The sequence below is a fragment of the Mya arenaria genome, chromosome 12 (genome assembly GCF_026914265.1).
Source record: "Mya arenaria isolate MELC-2E11 chromosome 12, ASM2691426v1".
In the NCBI taxonomy this organism is placed as follows: domain Eukaryota; kingdom Metazoa; phylum Mollusca; class Bivalvia; order Myida; family Myidae; genus Mya; species Mya arenaria.
The window spans coordinates 25,417,810-25,437,920 of NC_069133.1; the positions used below are offsets into that span (position 1 = coordinate 25,417,810).

General features: G+C 32.4%; 2 protein-coding genes across 9 annotated transcripts in view; one reads left to right on the forward strand and one right to left on the reverse strand.

Annotated features, from left to right (window-relative positions):
• Nucleotides 1-2,968, forward strand: part of LOC128211380 (SH3 domain-binding protein 2-like) — a 47,440-nt gene extending 44,472 nt beyond the window's left edge. For both annotated transcript variants that reach the window (XM_052916110.1, XM_052916109.1), the window contains exon 14: nt 56-2,968. In XM_052916110.1, the coding sequence (XP_052772070.1) occupies nt 56-199 (144 nt within the window). In that variant the 3' untranslated portion in view covers nt 200-2,968. The remainder of the gene's footprint in view (nt 1-55) is intronic.
• Nucleotides 2,969-4,747: 1,779 nt separating this feature from the next.
• The window catches only part of LOC128211324 (solute carrier family 23 member 2-like), a 46,022-nt gene continuing 30,658 nt past the window's right edge, over nt 4,748-20,111 (reverse strand). For all 7 annotated transcript variants that reach the window (XM_052915988.1, XM_052915989.1, XM_052915992.1 and 4 more), the window contains 7 exons: nt 19,379-19,499; nt 17,795-17,951; nt 17,162-17,415; nt 16,133-16,274; nt 15,464-15,595; nt 13,524-13,619; nt 4,748-12,206 (listed from right to left, as the gene is read on the reverse strand). In XM_052915988.1, coding sequence (XP_052771948.1) covers nt 11,983-12,206; nt 13,524-13,619; nt 15,464-15,595; nt 16,133-16,274; nt 17,162-17,415; nt 17,795-17,951; nt 19,379-19,499 — 1,126 coding nt within the window. In that variant the 3' untranslated portion in view covers nt 4,748-11,982. The remainder of the gene's footprint in view (nt 12,207-13,523; nt 13,620-15,463; nt 15,596-16,132; nt 16,275-17,161; nt 17,416-17,794; nt 17,952-19,378; nt 19,500-20,111) is intronic.

Genomic DNA, 20,111 nt, shown 5'->3' on the forward strand with positions numbered 1-20,111 from the left:
AACTTGTTTTCCACCAAATCATACATATTTTTAACAAACTTGTTTTCCACTGCAGAGTGGTAAATATTACCTAGCGGAGGCGGGCCACCATGACATGCGCGTCAATAGCCTCCTCAAGTTTTACCAGAGGAACACCCTCCCAACCGTCAATGCCAAACTCCGCATTCCCTATCGACGACACCCACGTTACATGGACTGACACTCAGTGGTCCGTTATATGATGATCTGAAGATAAACTGTGCCATGATGGAGAATTATGGGTCTTTCATTTGTCAAGTTTGTTTGCAGTATTCAGTTCATTGTGGTGATAAAAACACATATGTCCGCAAGCCCTTTACTGGTAAAATGGTTATTGGGTTTGCTAATGTTCTGGATTTTTTTAAAGCAGGATGTGTTGAAATGAATGATACCAAGTTATTATGTTCCAATTTGGGCTTGTTCGTACCAAGCCTAATTTCGAGGACTGTACTCATACAGCCGCCTTGGAGACTGCATACCTAAGTCAGACATGAAGAAAATACTTGCGAGGGCATGTGAAGAAATTTTGCATGAAATGCGTACCGAGGAGGGCGATATTTTAATGCGGTGTAGCTTTTTTCCAAGTGTCTACGGATGGATTGTCTGTGATAATACGAGGTGAAAGTGTTTGGCTGTATTACATTGTATTGTGAAAAAGAGATTCTTTTCTTTTCAACAGCAAATTGTATTTTATTGCAACGGTAGGTTTATCAACGTAACTTAAAATAATGTGTAACTATGCAATGGAGTTATAAGTACTCTATTACTTAAAAAAAAAAAGATTTTTTTTTAGCCACAAATAATACATAGATTGTTTGACATTTCCCAACTGATTTACAAAAATACCCGTAACCCAATTATTATTTTAGCATCTCTGGAGGTAATATTTTTTATTTATTTTTTAATAATGGAATTAGGGGGTTAGGAAGTATTAAAAACAACAACAATCCCTTCACTACCAACCCACAATGTGGGTAGAAACACCGAACAAGCTATTTATTTAATATGGCCTGAGCTATGTTTATTATTACCTAAAGTGGTATGTGGCTTTCAGCAATGAGGGACAAAATACATGAACATGTGCATAAGATGTATTATAAGTTACAGGGTCAGTAGGTGACTCGATATGGGATTTCTGGGGTGCAGGAATTCATGTCAGGTGAAAGCGAGGTTCGAAGCCGAATTTGGTTCCCTGAGCCCCCTTATATCCCATATCAGGTCTTTTTCTAACTTGGTAATATAGATATCTCATCGACAACCTGTTAAGACTGATCAATTTAAGGGATATGTTTCATTTTTTCAGCTTGATCAGAAAATAGACTCCCATTTTGGTACCATATAATTAAGTGACCCAATATGGCAAATTTATAATGGGGGTCGCCGTATGATCAGTCCTTGACCAATGACATTGTGCCATTAATGTTGAAAGTGTGGTATAGGTCGGTATTGCTTTATTTGACGGAGACATATTCACAAATATGGAAATTACATTTCCATAAGGACATATATATTTCATGTTCAAGTGTTTATTTGGAATTTTCAGTCTCAAATATAATTGTTTTGTTAAAACAATATTTTTGTTACTTTTCTCTTATACTTGACAATCATACAGGTATCGTTTTATGACATATTCATCAGTGTTAATATGTAAGCTTGCTTTGGTATGTGTAAAATATTTTAAAATGTGGATTTCAAACAGTTTCATTGTTTTATCATCATAAACATTTAATACTTTTGAGTTCATTACATTCAGTTTCTTAGTAATAAGCTCAGCTAATGAAGTGTGTGTCCTATAATTTAAGTAACTTGCTAATTCACTCAAATTGTTAGCATGCCAATCTCAAAACTTACCCACCTGGCAGGAAATATTTGCAACATATGTATTTAGAAATGCCTATTTTTAATGAAGCAGACTATTTTTTGGAGAAAGAACCATAAAGAAAACATCTGAATGTAATCATTTACAGATAGAAAAATAAATATTTATTCAAATTAAAAAGCTCAAAAATATTTTTTTTTATTCTGAAGGCTCAAAAACTACCCATCCGATGACGCTAAAACATACAATCAATTTGGCCTAAGAAAATGATCTTATAGCTGCACTGTCACAGATCGAACGTTTTGACAACTTTTTTATTTTTTGTCTTGGAATGAGCCAATTTTTGTGAATATGCATGAAAACCAGTTATATTAGACTGCTTACAAAAAATTAGATTGCCGATTTTTGTATTTAAGTACAAAAATTGATGTTTTATGCATTTTTCTTAAACCCTTAGTCATGGTTTAAGCCATAACACATTAATTTTCAAACAGAAATGTGAAAAGCTGCGATCTGATGTTTTATCATTGGTTTGCAGATATTTACGCAAACATTTGCTCTTTCCAAGACAAAAAATAAAAAAGTTGTAAAAACCGTCTGTCTGTGAGAGTGCAGCTTTAAAGAAAATTTCAATACTGCTGGTTTTAATTTATAAAAGAACATAAATTATATGGTGTTTCCTGCATTCAGTGTAATACTTTTGGTGTAGTGTATTGGAAGATTTCCAGAGAACAGATCCATTCAAATCAGATTAATTAAGGAACAGTTGTAAAAAAAAATCAATAAATGCGTCCAAGCAGTGTAAGAATGTGCTACTATCTATAAACATAACATGCATCATTCTCACTTTTTATTCCATTGTAATATTTCGCTACTATCTGATAGTATAAGGTATGTTTGACCATTTTAACATTAATAAATTTGTTTCATGTTTAACCATTTGATTTTTCCTTGTATGTCATTTTGATTTGTTTTTCTGGATATGTTCCGTGCTTCATTGATGCGTGGATTCTGTTACAAATTTGGGAGCCACTAGCCAGTGCCATTACTCATGTTAATTTTCTGTTCCTCATTGATTTTATACCTTTTGTACTAATTTTATTGCTTTTGAAATAAAGGCTTTTCTATGAATGTGTTCTTCACTGAATTAGAACTCAAAAAGGCACTCCCAATCTAATAATAAACCACCTTTAAAGTCTAGAGCAATCCCATCAAAGGGGAATAATCCAAAACATGTATGTACTTGAGCTAGCCCTTCAAAGGGAAATAATCCAAAACATTTATGAACTTGAGCTAGCCCTTCAAAGGGAAATAATCCAAAACATTTATGTACTTGAGCTAGCCCTTCAAAGGGAAATAATCCAAAACATTTATGTACTTGAGCTAGCCCTTCAAAGGGAAATAATCCAAAACATTTATGTACTTGAGCTAGCCCTTCAAAGGGGAATAATCCAAAACATGTATGTACTTGAGCTAGCCCTTCAAAGGGAAATAATCCAAAACATTTATGTACTTGAGCTAGCCCTTCAAAGGGGAATAATCCAAAACATTTATGTACTTGAGCTAGACCTTCAAAGGGGAATAATCCAAAACATTTATGTACTTGAGCTAGCCCTTCAAAGGGAAATAATCCAAAACATTTATGTAATTGAGCTAGCCCTTCAAAGGGGAATAATCCAAAACATTTATGTACTTGAGCTAGCCCTTCAAAGGGAAATAATCCAAAACATTTATGTACTTGAGCTAGCCCTTCAAAGGGGAATAATCCAAATCATGTATGTACTTGAGCTAGCCCTTCAAAGGGGAATAATCCAAAACACTTATGTACTTGAGGAGTCTCTTCGAAGGAGAATAATCCACCACATGTATTGTCTCAAGTTTTATCTTTCAAGATAAAAAAACACCACATGTATTGACATAAGCAATCTCTTCAAAGGGGAATAATCCACCACATGTATCGACTTGAGAAATGTCTTCATAGGGCAAAAATCCACCACATGTATTAACTTGAGCAATGTCTTCAAAGGGCAAAAATTCAATACATGCGGTGGATTATTGCCCTTTAACGAGATTGCTCAAGTTAATACATGTGGTGGATTATTTCCCTTTGAAGAGATTTCTCATTTCAATACATGTGGTGGATTATTGCCCTTAGACGAAATTGCTAAATTCAATACATGTGGTGGAATATTGCCCTTTGAAGAGATTGTTGAAGTCAATACATGTGGTGGATTATTCCCCTTGAAAGATATTGCTGAAGTCAATACATGTGGTGGATTATTCCCCTTGAAAGATATTGCTGAAGTCAATGCATGTGGTGGATTATAGCCCTTTGAAGCATTTTTTGGGGTTACTGAAACAGAATGGCACTTACTGGGTAGTTCTAAGAATAAAATTCAAGTAAAAATGTAGTGAATATTATTATACGACTGATATTCTTTCGCCAACTATTTTTTGGCTTGCCATAACATTAGGACGTCAGCTGCCACCAATGTTACTGTGTCTCTGTGGTGAAAATGTGTCTCATTTATCAGAACAAGCCATCTTCAACTGTGGAGGTTGGTTGCTCCACAAACTCCCACAAGTGTAAAATTCAAAATTCAAGGGTTTATAACTCTTAAGATGATTAGGGCATTAACTTATAATGCGAGGATTGTTCAGAGTATTGTTGAAGTTAACAGCGTTGTAAACATCATTGTTTTACACTTTCAAACCTTTTAATACTAATCTAGCAGTTTCATGGACACGCTTTTACTAAGCAATACTTCATACGAATTTCTGTTTCAGCTGTGTTTGTTTTATTCAAATATCAAATATTTCATCTTCAAAAGTTAACAACAAACCCTTTAACATGTTGTTAACTTGAACAAAGTTCTGGACAATTGCCCTATGATAATAAAATTCACAGAAAACATTTGCAGCATTTTATTTTTTGAGAATATCTCAAATCTCACTGTTTCCAGTGCATCTTGCAGTAATATAACTAATCTGGTTAGATAAAATAATGGACAATTTGTCATAAAAGAAAAGTAAACAAGGGTAGATATAACTGGTAGTAAAACATCTTAATTAGACAGTTACTATCTGAAGTCAATTTTCTAAAATGCTCATTGTCAACGATGAGAAATATATAAAGGTTTTTAAGGACTATCTGTGGACAGATCTTAGAAAAGTGATCATTTTCAAATGAAAAATGTAGTACAGTGTATAACAGTGTAATCCCATGTGATAAATTGTGTCGTAAGTGCTTTGTCTGGAGGCAATATTTTGCTTTGAATGAAGACTTTAAAGAAAGATAACATTACTATTTCTTCACCATTTTAAATGAAACATTTCACAGTCTACGCCGCTTACAGAGCCCCGCCTTCGGTATTTAAATAGAGTTTGATTCAGAGTTTAGATCCTTAAAACGCTTCCACAGACATTTTCACAAAACCGCCACCTGATGGAGCATTGTCAAAACTTTATTTTTGAAATAGAGTCGTCAATGTGTCGCCAAATCAATCTCCAGTAATAAATCAAAGGTGGTGCTCTTTATGAAAAATAATCATTGTTTTATGTTTCCATTGGAGGCAAAAAGTTGAGTATGTTAGCTTACATATACTCGCACTCCGGCCTTGCCCATTTGGCGAGTGCTCCAATAAAATTGCAAGTCATTTTAGGTTTTTGGAGCATAGTGCACAGATAGAATGTAAACCTGGTTAGAGCTACCCTGGTTCTTTAAACCTGCACTAGTGAATAGTACTTTAACACAGGACCTCCCATTTCATGTCCCTCCCAGATGACAATTAGTATTTTGTTTTTAGTGATGTGGCAGGGTATCAAACCTGTGACCCCTGGATTGACAGTCAAGTGTGTTACCACTAGACCATGGATCTGCTAAAATGTTGCCTTCAGGTGTAGCATTTATGGCGTGATTTATCACAAGTAAACAATGATAAACAGTATACACATACTGTATATTGTGCAAAGAAAAACGTATAATGAGTATGACACAAACGCGGAATTGAAGACCATTTATTTATAAAGTAAAATATCTGACCAGAAGGAAAACTAAGAATTAAAAAAAGAACAATTAATGTTTCACATACATGTATAAAACATAATGACAGAGTGAAATTTCTACAATATCCATGCTGTAAAAGAAACACATAAATAAAACAACCAATTAAAAATAAATGATTTAAAGCAAATTTATCGCAACTACTGCTCAACTAAAAAACTAGCCAACTCCCTTGATGCTGTACTCTCATAGATTGACCATTTTGATGACTTTATTTTTTGTATTAGATTTAGCAATTTTTTCCTAAATGTCTAAGAACCAGTGATAGAAGAATGCTGATAAAAGTTCAGATCACAGATTTTCAAAGTTTTGTTTGAAATTTTATATTTTATGGTTAAAAGCTTTACTACATTTCAGGCTTTAAAAGATATGAAATTTTCGGCACTTTTGCTCAACAATTCAGATCTGTTCTATTGTGAGTGATCTTATATGACTGACTTGAAGGCACTGATACAAAAATCCGCTGATTCTGAGGCAAAAACTAAAAAAATGTCAAAACTGTCAATCTGTGAGAGTGCAGCTTTAAAACAATGGAGTTCAGTAATTATTTTTTATTCTTATTGATATCTATGTCTAATTTGATTCTGAGTAAATTATAACTATCATCAAGCTACATTTAAGTTATGATTTGTTATACAGATTTACAGCACATAGTATTTATTTTTACGATTTTTTTTTTTTTTTTTGTATCAACCAAAATTGAATAGAAGACCTAAGAACACGTTTTTGTGTTGAAACAGTGAAATATTAATTTTATTTCACTGATAAATCTTTATTTACCACCTGAAAGCATATAATCTAAATTAAGGAACTTTGATAAAGTTGTCACCGTAGGATTTTCCTTATTAAGTGTTTTAAAATAATCTGATTAAAGTTTGTATACACAAAATTACATTTGACTGACTGTACAACTATGCTTTCTTTACAGAGATTTGACAGTGGGGTTAAAAAATATAAGAATGAAATTTTGATTACCAATTTACAAAAAAATATTTCATGACAATGGCTTCCATTAACCAGTATTATATAAATATTGCATGGCTTCCAGTGTGACGGTACATATTGTCAACATGAGGGAAATACTGTTACCCGAGGCGAAGCCGAAGCTGGAAGCCATGCAATATTTATTTCATTATACCAAACACAGTTACATTTATATATATTTATAACAAAATCATCATTACATAACTTTCAAGTTTAATCATTTTTATTCTGTAATTGTTTCTGTAACAATAAATCTGAAAATGTAACAAAATGCACAACATGTATTGTATTCCTCTGCAGAAACTGACACAAACTGTTTGTTTACACTAGCTGACATTATCCTGCAAATGTCCTTTGGAAATATTGCAAACACCGGAAGGTACCAGATTTACAACACATTTTTATAAGCGCTTACCACCTCAGACTTGGGAAACCCCACCTGCCTATTTTTAGACGCACGTGCTATAATGTGACAGTAATAATGTCAACCGGTCATAACGGTACTGTCAGTGTGACAGTAAGGAATTGCCCATGATGGGTATATGAGAAATTAACATGGGCAGGTCACGTGAGTTATAATAATGAAAGATATACCATGTTTAACAACCGTGTGAATGTAAATGTATGTTTGCAAAGCTTGAAGATTTGAGCACGGAAGCACTTAATACATGAAAAGTTTGACAATTTGGGAGTTCTTTATACATGAAAACATAATTACGCATGTTCTTTTAAAAAAAAAAGGTGAACTTGCCAGTTCTTAATACATGAAAAGTTGAACAAGCGAGTTCTTTATACATGAAAAGTAGAAAATATGTTTCTTGATACATGAAAAGTTCGACATGAGAGTTCTTTATACATGAAAAGTTTGACATAGGAGTTCTTTATACATGAAAAGTTAAACACACATGTTCTTTTTAAAAAAAAAAGTTGAACTCGCCAGTTCTAAATACATGAAAAGTTGAAAATATGTGTTCTTTATACATGAAAAGTTTGACATGGGAGTTCTTTATACATGAAAAGTTGGACACTTGAGTTCTTAATACATGAAAAGTTAAATATATGTGTTCTTTACACATGAAAAGTTTGACATGGGAGTTCTTTATACATGAAAAGTTAAACATGCATGTTCTTTTTACAAAAAAAGTTGAACTTGCCAGTTCTAAATACATGAAAAGTTGAAAATATGTTTCTTTATACATGAAAAGTTCGACATGGGAGTTCTTTATACATGAAAAGTTAAACATGCATGTTCTTTTTTTTTTTAAAGTTGAACTTGCCAGTTCTTAATACATGAAAAGTTGAACAAGCAAGTTCTTAATACATGAAAAGTTGAACAAGCGAGTTCTTAATACATGAAAAGTTGAACACTTGAGTTCTTAATACATGAAAAGTTTAACAAGCGAGTTCTTTATACATGAAAAACTGAAAACGTGTGTTGTTTATTCATGAAAAGTTGAACATGCATGTTTTTTCACAAAAAAAGTTGAACTCGCCAGTTCTTAATACATGAAAAGTTGAACATGCAATATTAATACATGAAAGGTTGAACACTTGAGTTCTTGATACATGAAAAGTTGGACAAGCGAGTTCTTTATACATGAAAAGTTGAACATGCAATATTAATACATGAAAAGTTGAACACTTGAGTTCTTGATACATGAAAAGTTGAACAAGCGAGTTCTTAATACTTGAAAAATTGAACACGCAAGTTCTTGATATATAAACAAGAGGGCCAAGATGGCCCTATATCGCTCACCTCAGTTAAACTTTGTGCTATAGACTTGTTGATAATTAAAATGGCAATAACAGGGATTTGGCTTCTCTGATGTATGAAATTGTCACCTTGAGAGTGTTAACAAGGTATTTCCATATTTGGGCTCTGTAACCATATTCAAACTTGAGCTAAAAATCATCGAAACAACCTTTCTGACAAATTTCCAGGATATTTAGGCTTAAAATTTTGTCTGGATAGTGTTAACAAGGATTTTCCATATTTGGGCTCTGTGACCTAGTTTTTGACCCCAGATATATGTGACCCCTAGAGTGTTAACAAACTAAGTGTGGACAACGGACGACGGACAATCATCGATCCTAAAAGCACACCCTCAGCCTACGGCTAAGGTGAGCTAAAAAGTGAACATGCAAGATCTTAATACATGAAAAGTTGAACCTGTCAGTTCTTAATACATGGAAAGTTGAACACGCGAGTTTTTAATACATAAAAAAAAATAAACAAGCGAGTTCCTATACATGGAAAGTTGAACATACAAGTTCTTAACACATGAAAACTTAGACATGCCAGTTCTAAATGCATGAAAAGTTGAACACACGACAGTATTATGAAGCAACCCTGTTGTACAACTCCCAACACTTTTAACATTCACGTAGCTAGAAAATTACATGTCTTAGTTAACATCATTCTGTTTTACACATACATTTAATTAACAGTTTTACTATGTTTTAACCTGGGGCCCATCTCAATTTTTTTTCTTTTTTAAATCTTACCCATTTCACTTTTATTTTAATGTTTTAATTTAAAGCTGCACTCTCACAGAATTTGTTGACAACTTTTTTTCTTGGAATAAGCCAGTTTGTGTTGATGTCTGGATATAAGGCTGCTGGCAAAAGAGCAGATCGCAGTTTTCATATTTATGTTTGAAAATTGATGTTTCATGGCTAAAAGGGTTTATAGTAACACTTAAAGAAAAATGAATTTTTCGTCAGTTTACCAAACAAGTGAGATCTATTATATAGCAAGTGATCATATATGACTGAATTGAAGATACTGATGCCAAAATCTGCCGATTCTGAGACAAAAAAAATGAAAGAAGGTCAAAACTGTTAATTTGTGAGAGTGCATTCATCATTATAATACTATTATGTACGCAAAAACTAGGAAATTTATACATTGGGGTGTGAGCCACCTCAGATTTCACTTACTTTTAACATCAGAATTCATGTGATTTTGATTGGACTATCAAAATAACCGGCCAATCACTTAGGGGTGTCTAAGGACAAAGATTAGAACAACATTAATTACCTCCCCTCAATCCATATTCAATAAACAACTTAGATCAATCTTAAATTTAAGGGTAAAATCTGAGTGTTTTTATTGGCCAATAAAATGAATAGAATCACTGAGGCATAACTTAGGAAAAGAATGATATTGAAAACTGGTCCCTATCTTTTCTCACAACACTTTCTAGTCAATGAAATGATCGCAAGGCTTGCTCCCCCTTTTAATTAACATTCTTACATTAATAAATGATATTTTAAGACACATTTACTATCAAATTTTCTAAATTACAACTAGTTAAGACTAAAGAAATAAAATCATATCCAATAGTCAGAGATATGGGACCACTCGTGATGTCATTTATCACAGGGTCATGGCATTTTTGATACAAAATTACTCTTTTGGCGAATATCCCACAAACCAATAGGAATAAAACTACCCATTTGGCCTTAAAATTATGTGCCGGGGTCAATCCATAATGCAGCCAATATAAGGGGCAGGCAGACCATTATAAGCTTAACAACAATAACAGGTCCCTATCTTTATACATACAAAGTGGCAGTAGAGCATGGTGACAGATTTGAATGTTTTAATAATATCACAAATTCATGTACATGTATAGTTAACATGATGAAAAATGGTAAAATGAGGTAGATAGGTTCATGAAAGCTCATTTTTGGCCCTGCATATTCTCAATCCCAAAAAGAAGCCATTGTGGTGTTTGAAACAATTGTTGAAATAAACTATAGTTCTCAGCAAACAAAAATATGAAGGAATTTACTAAATTTCACCACTGAATTAAGACATATTTTATGAAAAATTGATACAGATTTTAAAATAGTGGCATTTTTGCAACTTTTGATGAATTTTAGAAAAAATTTATTGTTGTTTATTCCAAGTGGTTACATCTCACCAGCATTCATATTTTGCAGACATTTAGCTTTTCACATTCAATGTGACTTAAATAATTTTCATAGAAAAATATGACTTCTATTGTATTTTTGAAAAAAGGCAAAAAATGGAAAAAAACACCATTTTTTTCACATTCTTAAACTATTTTTATCAAGTATTTCCAAATTGTTTGCTGAAATATAACACAATGGGTTGATTCTCCAGAACTTTTCTTAAGTTAACTATGTTGTTAACATCATTGTTGTTACCGGTAACTTTTGAATCTTAATTGCTCAGATACACTTGTGATCTGCAGTAAAAAAAAAATGAGATAAGCTGTGCTCGTTTTATGAAAATATATGAGCAACTCATTAAGTATTTTAACTTTAAAAGATAACAAGGATGCCGTTAACAATATTGTTAACATCCAATGTTAACAAAATTGTTAATATTTGGCACATAGTATATTTAAGTACGTTATATAAGGCTCATATATTATCATTACATAGATTTCAAGCACGAAACTTCAATACTTTTTTCGGGTGAATTTTCGCGGAGCTAAAAATGAGCCTTCCCAAGCTTATCTCCTTAAACGGTGAGTATGAAAGATTAACATGACTATCCATCATGTAATGAATACAAAACCTGAATAAACCACATTGTATTAAATATCACATTATCTTAGAGCATGTCCCTTATAACACATTTGTCATTTGTTCAGACCTTGTTAACTCTCTTGTTAATGCTCTGGAAGTTTCACAGAAACACTTGTGATCTGCTGTCTCTCTACCAAGATTTGAGACAACTGTATAAGCTGTTCTCGTTCTGTTTAAATATGTGAGCACATCAGCGAATATTTCACATTTAAAAGTTAACAACGATGCTGTTAACAACGTTGTTAACTTTAACAAAGCTCTGAACAATCCGCCCAATCAGTATTACATTATTTCAGTTCTCAAACAAACAGAAAAGAAATACTTCCAATTAACATTTAAATTGAAATTGCCGATCACATTGTAATGGGTATCTATAAATATATAACATCATAAACATATAATGTTTGGATCAATACACAATTCCATTTTAATAACTGAAATAAAAAATGAGAAACAGTCCATGAAAATGATATGCTATCAGATCAAAGAAAAATTTAGATGTAAAAGTAAACACACATCTACTTCTGAACTTTCATCACAAAATTTCAATTTCCTCATGGTCAATGTTTCTGTTTATCGGCTCCGCTGATATGTCCTGTTCTGGCTCAGGAAGGAAGGGAAGGAATTTCAACCATTTTGATTTTCTCATTTCCGTTGGAAGCCAAGGTTTATAAAGATCGCTGCTTTCAAGGTATTTCTCGTTGGAGAGGTTTTTCTGAGCCTTTGACCACGCTAGAATTCCTCGCTCCTTCTTTGTACCTGTCATGAAACAACAAACATATATTAATTACAAAATTATTTTTTATTCAGGAAGACAGTGTCATTTTCAGTAAGCAACTAAGATTGAACTTATATTTAAGATTAGAAAGTGTTTTGATTGGCCTGTATATTAAGCTGACCAATAGGCAGAATGGAATCTCTGAGGCAGTCTAAGGATAAGGGTGGTGGATCTGTGGTCTAGGGTAACAAACTTGACTATTAATCCAGGGGTGGCAGGTTCAATTCCCGGTCACACCACTAAAAATACTAATCGTCTTCCGGGAGGGACGTTAAATGGGGGTCCCGTATGACAGTGCTATACACTGGCGCAGGTAAATGAACCAGGGTAGCTCCTACCAGGCTTACATTCTGTCTGTGCACTATGATCCAACAACCTAATATGACTAACAATCTTAACTGAGCAATAGCTGAATTGGCAAGGCTCGAATGCGAGAATAAATTAGCTTACACACACACTTAGGATAAGGATAGGATCAATGTTGAATACTGACTGTGGCCACAATTTCTTGAAAGTTCTTATTCACAATTTCTTGAAAGTTCTTATTAAGTATAACAAGCTCAGGTGGCTTATCTTATTAAGCCCTGCTTCTTACTCAATCTTGATTTTACTAAATAAGAAATTAGCTGATCAAAATTATCATGAAATTCACTTTCTTTTAGAGTTCAAAAACCTTTGAGAATGCTTATATTTGACAATATATCCAGAAACAAACTAGTGAGCTTAGCTTCATCCTGTTATAAGGGACTTAAGATGTTTGAAAAATTGAGGCATAATCTTGATTTCTCGAAACAATCATAAGTCCCTAATATAAGCATGGTATAATTCTCATATCCAAGATTGCAGGGAATTTTAAAGGGAAATCATGATAAACTAGTTTTATTTTGTTACCTCAATTTTAGTCAATTTTTGCTTTATGTTATAAGACACACATGCGACTGTTTCACTTTTTTGGCGAAAATGATGCCAAAACTGATTTCTATATAATTATTGCTATGGTATTTATACGAAATCAAGATCCATGTGATTTAGTAATAAAACGAAAACTACGGGGACAAGCACAGAAATAAAAAAATAAAAAATAATGAATTACACCTAAACAACTAAATATTGTTAAAATTTTCAAAGGGGGAATACCCCCAAAGCCCCCTGTCAAAACATTAAACCAAATTAATTTTGGTTCTAAGAGAGGCATACATGTCCAAAAGGTTACGCCCCTAAGTTACGTGAACCCCTAACATGAAACCCTGGATCTGCACCTGGACATGTGTATTAGTAAATGAAATCAAAATACTAACCAGGCACTGTATTATCCAAGATGAATGCACAGAGAGCACCTGCAAAGTTGGCATTACCGAAGAACATCTTCAGGAAATTCTTAAGGGCTATATTGTCTGAAAATAGAAGAAATTTGTATATATATCCACTTTGCACACAGATTTATGATGTTACGGTGATCAAATGTAATCCAATAATCGTAAATTTATGCCAAAATTTGGCTATAAACAATGATAATCATCCTTATTAATAATCAATATTCAACAAACCTTTTGATTATACTTAAAACAATTAAATATAGGTGTGATTGAATTTATATCAATTATTCCAGCAAAGCATGATATTTCCAAAAATTGGTACGGAAATACACTTTCGATTATCTCCGATTGATGATCAATTATGGTTGTCAATTTCCAACCTGATTTTGTCTGATAATTAAGGAAATAAAATCTGACATAAGTGTATAAAAGGTATACTTGTTTTGCATAAAATATAATGTAAGATTCAGTGTTTTATAATTTTCATGAAATAATTATTTTTGCATGATTATCAACTTGGATCGTTGCAATAAATTACCCCAAAGAAGGCTTTGAGTCTCAACTTAAGACTATCATCATATCCAATTATTGTCAGAGCCCATAAGCCACACAGTCAAAGCATTGAGTAAAATGTGCAGATTAATAATAATAATAATAATAATAATAATAATAATAATAATAATAATAGTATTAATAATAATAATATTAATAATAATAATAATAATAATAATAATAATAATATTAATAATAATAATAATAATAATAATAATAATAATAATATTAATAATTATAATAATAATAATAATAATAATAATAATAATAATAATAATAATAAAAAAAATAATAATAATAATAATAATAATAATAATAATAATAATAATAAAATAATAATAATAATAATAATAATAATAATATTAATAATAATAATATTAATAATAATAATAATAATAATATTAATAATAATAATAATTATAATTATAATAATAATAATAATAATAATAATAATAATAATAATAATAATATTAATAATAATAATAATAATAATTATAATAATAATAATAATAATAATAATAATAATAATAATAATAATAATAATATTATTAATAATAATAATATTAATAATAATAATAATAATAATAATAATAATAATAATAATAATAATAATAATAATAATAATAATAATAATAATAATAATAATAATAATAATATTAATAATTATAATAATAATAATAATAATAATAATAATAATAATAATAATAATAAAATAATAATAATAAAAATAATAATAATAATAATAATAATAATAATAATAATATTTATAATAATAATAATAATAATAATAATAATAATAATAATAATAATAATATATAATAATAACTTTATTTCATGAAAATAACACATTAAGTTACATAAGTATCCTCTTTACAATGTGGTCTTCAATTGATTCTACAAACGTATTAGTATACATTTCTCATTCAAACAATAACAAACACGACGACATTCAAACACAACATATACTCAGTACAATGTTCAAAATTATAAAAGACAAGAATAAATCGCATTTAAACAAACAATTTTAACAGACAGTCATTCACTAAAGTCATTGTTTTGTCATAATGTGTTTTTTGAATTGTGTTTTAAATGCAAATAAAAATGATGATTCGCAAATAAAAAGCAGTATTGAATTCCATACAGATTTAGCAAAATAAGTTAATGACTATTTACCATAATAAGTCTTATAGCAAAGGGAACTGAAATCATTATGGGTGGTAGACCGCAATGAGTAGTTTGTTGATTGGATGGGTTGTTGGACCCAATAAACAAGCAGATAAGAGCAAACCAATGTCTTTGCTTTGGGGCATTATCAAATCTTATGAGCCCTTATTACAAAGTAACTTCTCACACATCCTCATAATACCAACCTGTGTCTATGATTTCCGGGTGTTCCTCGATAAAATGTGGCACCATAATGCCGATGGTGATAGACAGTCCCAGGATGGCCAGGTTCCGTGTGCTGGACAGGGACACCTCGGACAGGTTGGATAATATCACACCTGCAAATAAAGCATAGCCAGGCCTTTATACATGAATATGACAAAGTCATGTAGGTTTTGTTTTACCTGTATTTAACTATATACAAGAAAGATCATTGATGCAGAGCATCATAGGGCACCATGAATTTGTTTGTAAAGTTATCAAATTCGATGGAAATCAATTACAAACAAATTATTCTAGAAGTTTTTTAAATATTCTTTCATCAGTTTAAACTAAACACCATGTGACAGGTCTCGTCAAGTCAATGTGTACTAATAGGGTTGGAATGATACTCCAAGAATGGGTGGTGATGTATAATGCGATAAGCTAGATCCATATCACAATTTATTGTGAAACTTTAAAAAAAATTTTTTTATTGGTTTCAATTACAAACACCACATGACTTAACATGATATCGGTAACTGTTTACAGCTAATCTAATTTTTAAATTGAACATCATTAGGTGGCAAGCCTGTAACGACCTTTCGTATTAGCCCTAGGGTCATATTTCCCATCCCCACCGGGAACACATGAAGGATACATGTATGTCTACTCACCAATGAATACTGCAGTGATTGAGAGAAGAGCCCCGCCCAGTACGGGCTCAGGAATCATGATAAACACAGCGGAGACCTTCCCCAGGATCCCGATCACCATGTAGATGATCCCAACTGCCACAAACACCCACCGACTGGCCACCTGCAGGAGAGAGGTAGGGTGGGGGGTTAAGACTAAGGCCAGGCAAGGCCATAATAAAATTTCTTCTCAAAGGTAAAAGTGGTCCAAAATTGTGCTAAAAATTAATTTGCCTACTTTACATACAAATACAATAATATGTATATTCCTTTCTTGACAATGAAAATATTGTGTTTTTCATCAAAAGGATACAATTATATGTTTTTTGATCTTCATTTGATAATATTAGAGAATTGTAAAACTTAATATTGCAAACAAAACAAACTTTAACTGAGGCCATGTTACAGAATCATCTAAAGCTAAAATCAAACCTTTTCCTGAAATTTAACGAACTCCTTAACTGTTCTATTTCACAGGTAGAAAGTGTTATGCTTACAGTATATTCTACAATTAAAATATACACACTTAAGGTTTAAAATAACAACTACATTTTAAAGAATTATTTTTGTGTAGAAGTATAACAATTCCAAACTTGACACTTAAAGTAGCGCTCTCATAGATTGACAGTTTTGACATATGTTTTTGTCTCATAATCAGCAAATGTTGGCATCAATGCCTTCAAGTCAGTCATCTAAGAAAACTCACAACAGAACAAATCTCAATTGGTTGGAAAACTGACAAAAAAATCATTTTTCTGAAAGTGTTAGTAACGCTTTTAGCAATAAAATAGAAATTTTCAAACTTTAATATGAATAACTGCGATCTGATTTTTATCAACAGTCTTGTATCACAGGTTTCCAGACATTTATGCAAAATTTGGCTCATTTCAAGACAAAAAAAAACAGTTATCGAAATGGTCAATCTGTGAAAGTGCAGCTTTAAGTTAAAATATGCTTAATTTTTTTTAAGAAGCTTCTTTAATTGCAGAGCTGCTCCACAATCAAACAAACCTTTGTTAGGCCCATAGCACCAATGTTGCCTGCATAGGTAGTTGTTGCATGCCCACAGCCCACCGCGCCCGCAAAAAACGTGCACAGTCCCTCTACTCCAAGGCCACGGTTGACGGCATGCCGTGGCGGGGGCGGCACATGGCACGCCCGGGCGCAAGCAAAGTAGTCACCCACAGAGTCCAGAATGGACAACATTGTGGCCAGAAGGCAGCCAACTAATGCACCCGAACTAAATGATATAGGCCCGAACTGTCCTGAAATGTAATACGAAAAGGTGATGCTTTTTCATGATAATTTTCCTCCTCATAAAACAACTCTAGTCAATAGTATTAATATGATGAACAAAACTAAGTACAAGAAACCCAAACAAAATTTACACATACTAAGTTTTCCTTATAATGTTATATAAAATTGATAAAGCAGATAACATTTTGTCTTGCTGATAAAATACAGACATATTGCAATCTATTCAGGGACCATTTCATTAAGAATCCTAAAATGGATTTCGCACCTCGAAGAGAAAGTAGTTCTAGGTACAAAAACGCTTTCATGAAACAGCCCCAGAGCTTGCATATGATTTCTTTCTTTAGTAAACATATTTTAAATTGATGCTAAATGTATTTAAAGTTTTACCTGGATAAGGAAAATAGAACCAGCTAGCCTTTTCCAGCACATCTATACGAGCGTCCGTCCGAGTGCGGAAGTGGGGGTTACACTCGTCAAATGGAATAACGTCCTTGGCGGTGAATATTGCACATACAACCGTCCCAACAAACATACCAATCAGAATCTGGAAAATAATATAAATGTTAAAGAGATTATTTGCAGAAAAGTAAGCAATTGCCATAGACCAATTATAAAATAACAGCTACATGATTGCTGTTTACTATTTTCAGTATAAAGGTCAAGGTTTAAATGTCATTGTGCATTTATATTTCAGACAAGAGTGCTGTAGAGGGAAAGGCTACACTCACCTGTTTTCATTTTCTGTCAAAAAATGGATATAACTCTACCATTTTAATATTCAGAGTTATGTGCCTTGCTTGCATGTGTGCCCATTGTCACACATCACACAGTCCATATTATTAGTATATTTTTGGCCAGTCCGGACCTCGCCAAAAATGTAATATGGACCCCTGACGTCATACAATTGGTAAGTGCGGCTTGCTATTTTCACAACTTGTCGCAAGTAAACATTATTAGCTTTGTTCAATAAAACACATTTAGATGGCTTTAAAAATATTGAATGGTAATGAAAAGTGTTCGGTATAATATAAGAAATATAACACACCACTTCGGGCCATATGGCATTATAAGGACCAGTCGGTCAGCCCCGTAAGGTGAATGGACCTTGGCAAATGCCTCGATCCATATACACCTTTGGTGACTGACTGGCCAGTCCTTAAAATGTCATATGGCCCTCAGTGGTGTGTTATATTTCTTAAATGGACAATGGAGTTTTTTAGTCTGAGAAATGTGCCAGAGTTATGGGCCTTGATTCATATTGCATATAGTCAAAAGTAACACGTATATATTTTGTTCCAAGTAAATATCTTTTATGATTTTTAAATTATGGCCAAGTTTTTATACCTACCTTTGATATCATTTTTTGAGGAAAGCATGGCACAAGTTTTGCTCTCAAAAATATGTACTTAAATAAAAAACAGTTCATGTTCAACTTGATTATCCCTCACAAAACCTGCTCTAATTATATGCATGCTTTCACAAAAGCAGTAAAATTCTCTACAATTGCCTCTGCTTTGGACCAATTCTTACAACAATGCATACAAATCAAACTTTGGTTAAATATTAAAACACGAAAATCTGAGAGAAAAAATATCGTTACTGCAGGCCTCGAACCAACACCTGCCAGTTTATTTGCAAGGCACTACCTGCCAGTTTATTTGCAAGGCACTACCTGCCAGTTTATTTGCAAGGCACTACCTGCCAGTTAAGTTGCAAGGCACTACCTGCCAGTTTATTTGCAAGGTACTACCTCCCAGTTTATTTGCAAGGCACTACCTGCCAGTTTATTTGCAAGGCACTACCTGCCAGTTTATTTGCAAGGCACTACCTGCCAGTTTATTTGCAAGGCACGTTACCTGAATTGAGCTAACTTCTAAGTCTTTTTGCAAACAACAACTGTTACAGTAAAATTTACTAGTGATTCTGATTAACACATTACCTTCAGGATATCTTGAAAAATAAAGAACTTACAGCGAACACCTGGTGTAGTGGGTACCAGAGGATGTGGAAACCCTTCTTTCGATTCCAGTTTGGCAGGGGTGTCTTCTTCTTTCCGAGGTACAGGGTCAGGATCAATGTTACAGATGCTGTACTGAAAAATATAGCGCTACACATTAACATTGTTATTTTTTATAAGCTTCTAGGTTTTTAAAGTTTTACAACAGCCATGGTGCCATCTTAGTAAGCTTAACTGTTTAATTTCTCTGTCTGTAACCTGCCTCCCCTTGGTTTTGAACTAATAAAAATATGAGGGCGTTTTGTGTTATTAGATAATATAATGTCCTTTGCAAATTTTGACCAACAGCTTTGAAAGCTGGTGCTAACAGCAAAATTAGCAACTTATAAAGCTACAGTTTTTGTTGTTTTTATCATTTATTTTAATGGAAGCAAGCACTTGTTTAAATGCCTTAAGATGCTATCTATATATTCCTTGAATTAAATTTAGTACGAAATAGTAGATTTTTGTTGATTTCAGTGTAAGACCATATTTATTTTCACCAGTGTCGTAGAATACCGTATGTTCATGACTGGTGAAGCAATGAGTGAAAATATAGTTTTTCTGTGAACAACAAGATTTCCTTTCCTTTTATGCATATTTTTAGAGATTTTTGGTATTTCTGAAAGTAAACAATGGCCCAATTGTTCAGAAATTTGTTAATGTTAACAACACGATTAACGACATGGTTGTTAACTTTTAAAGGTG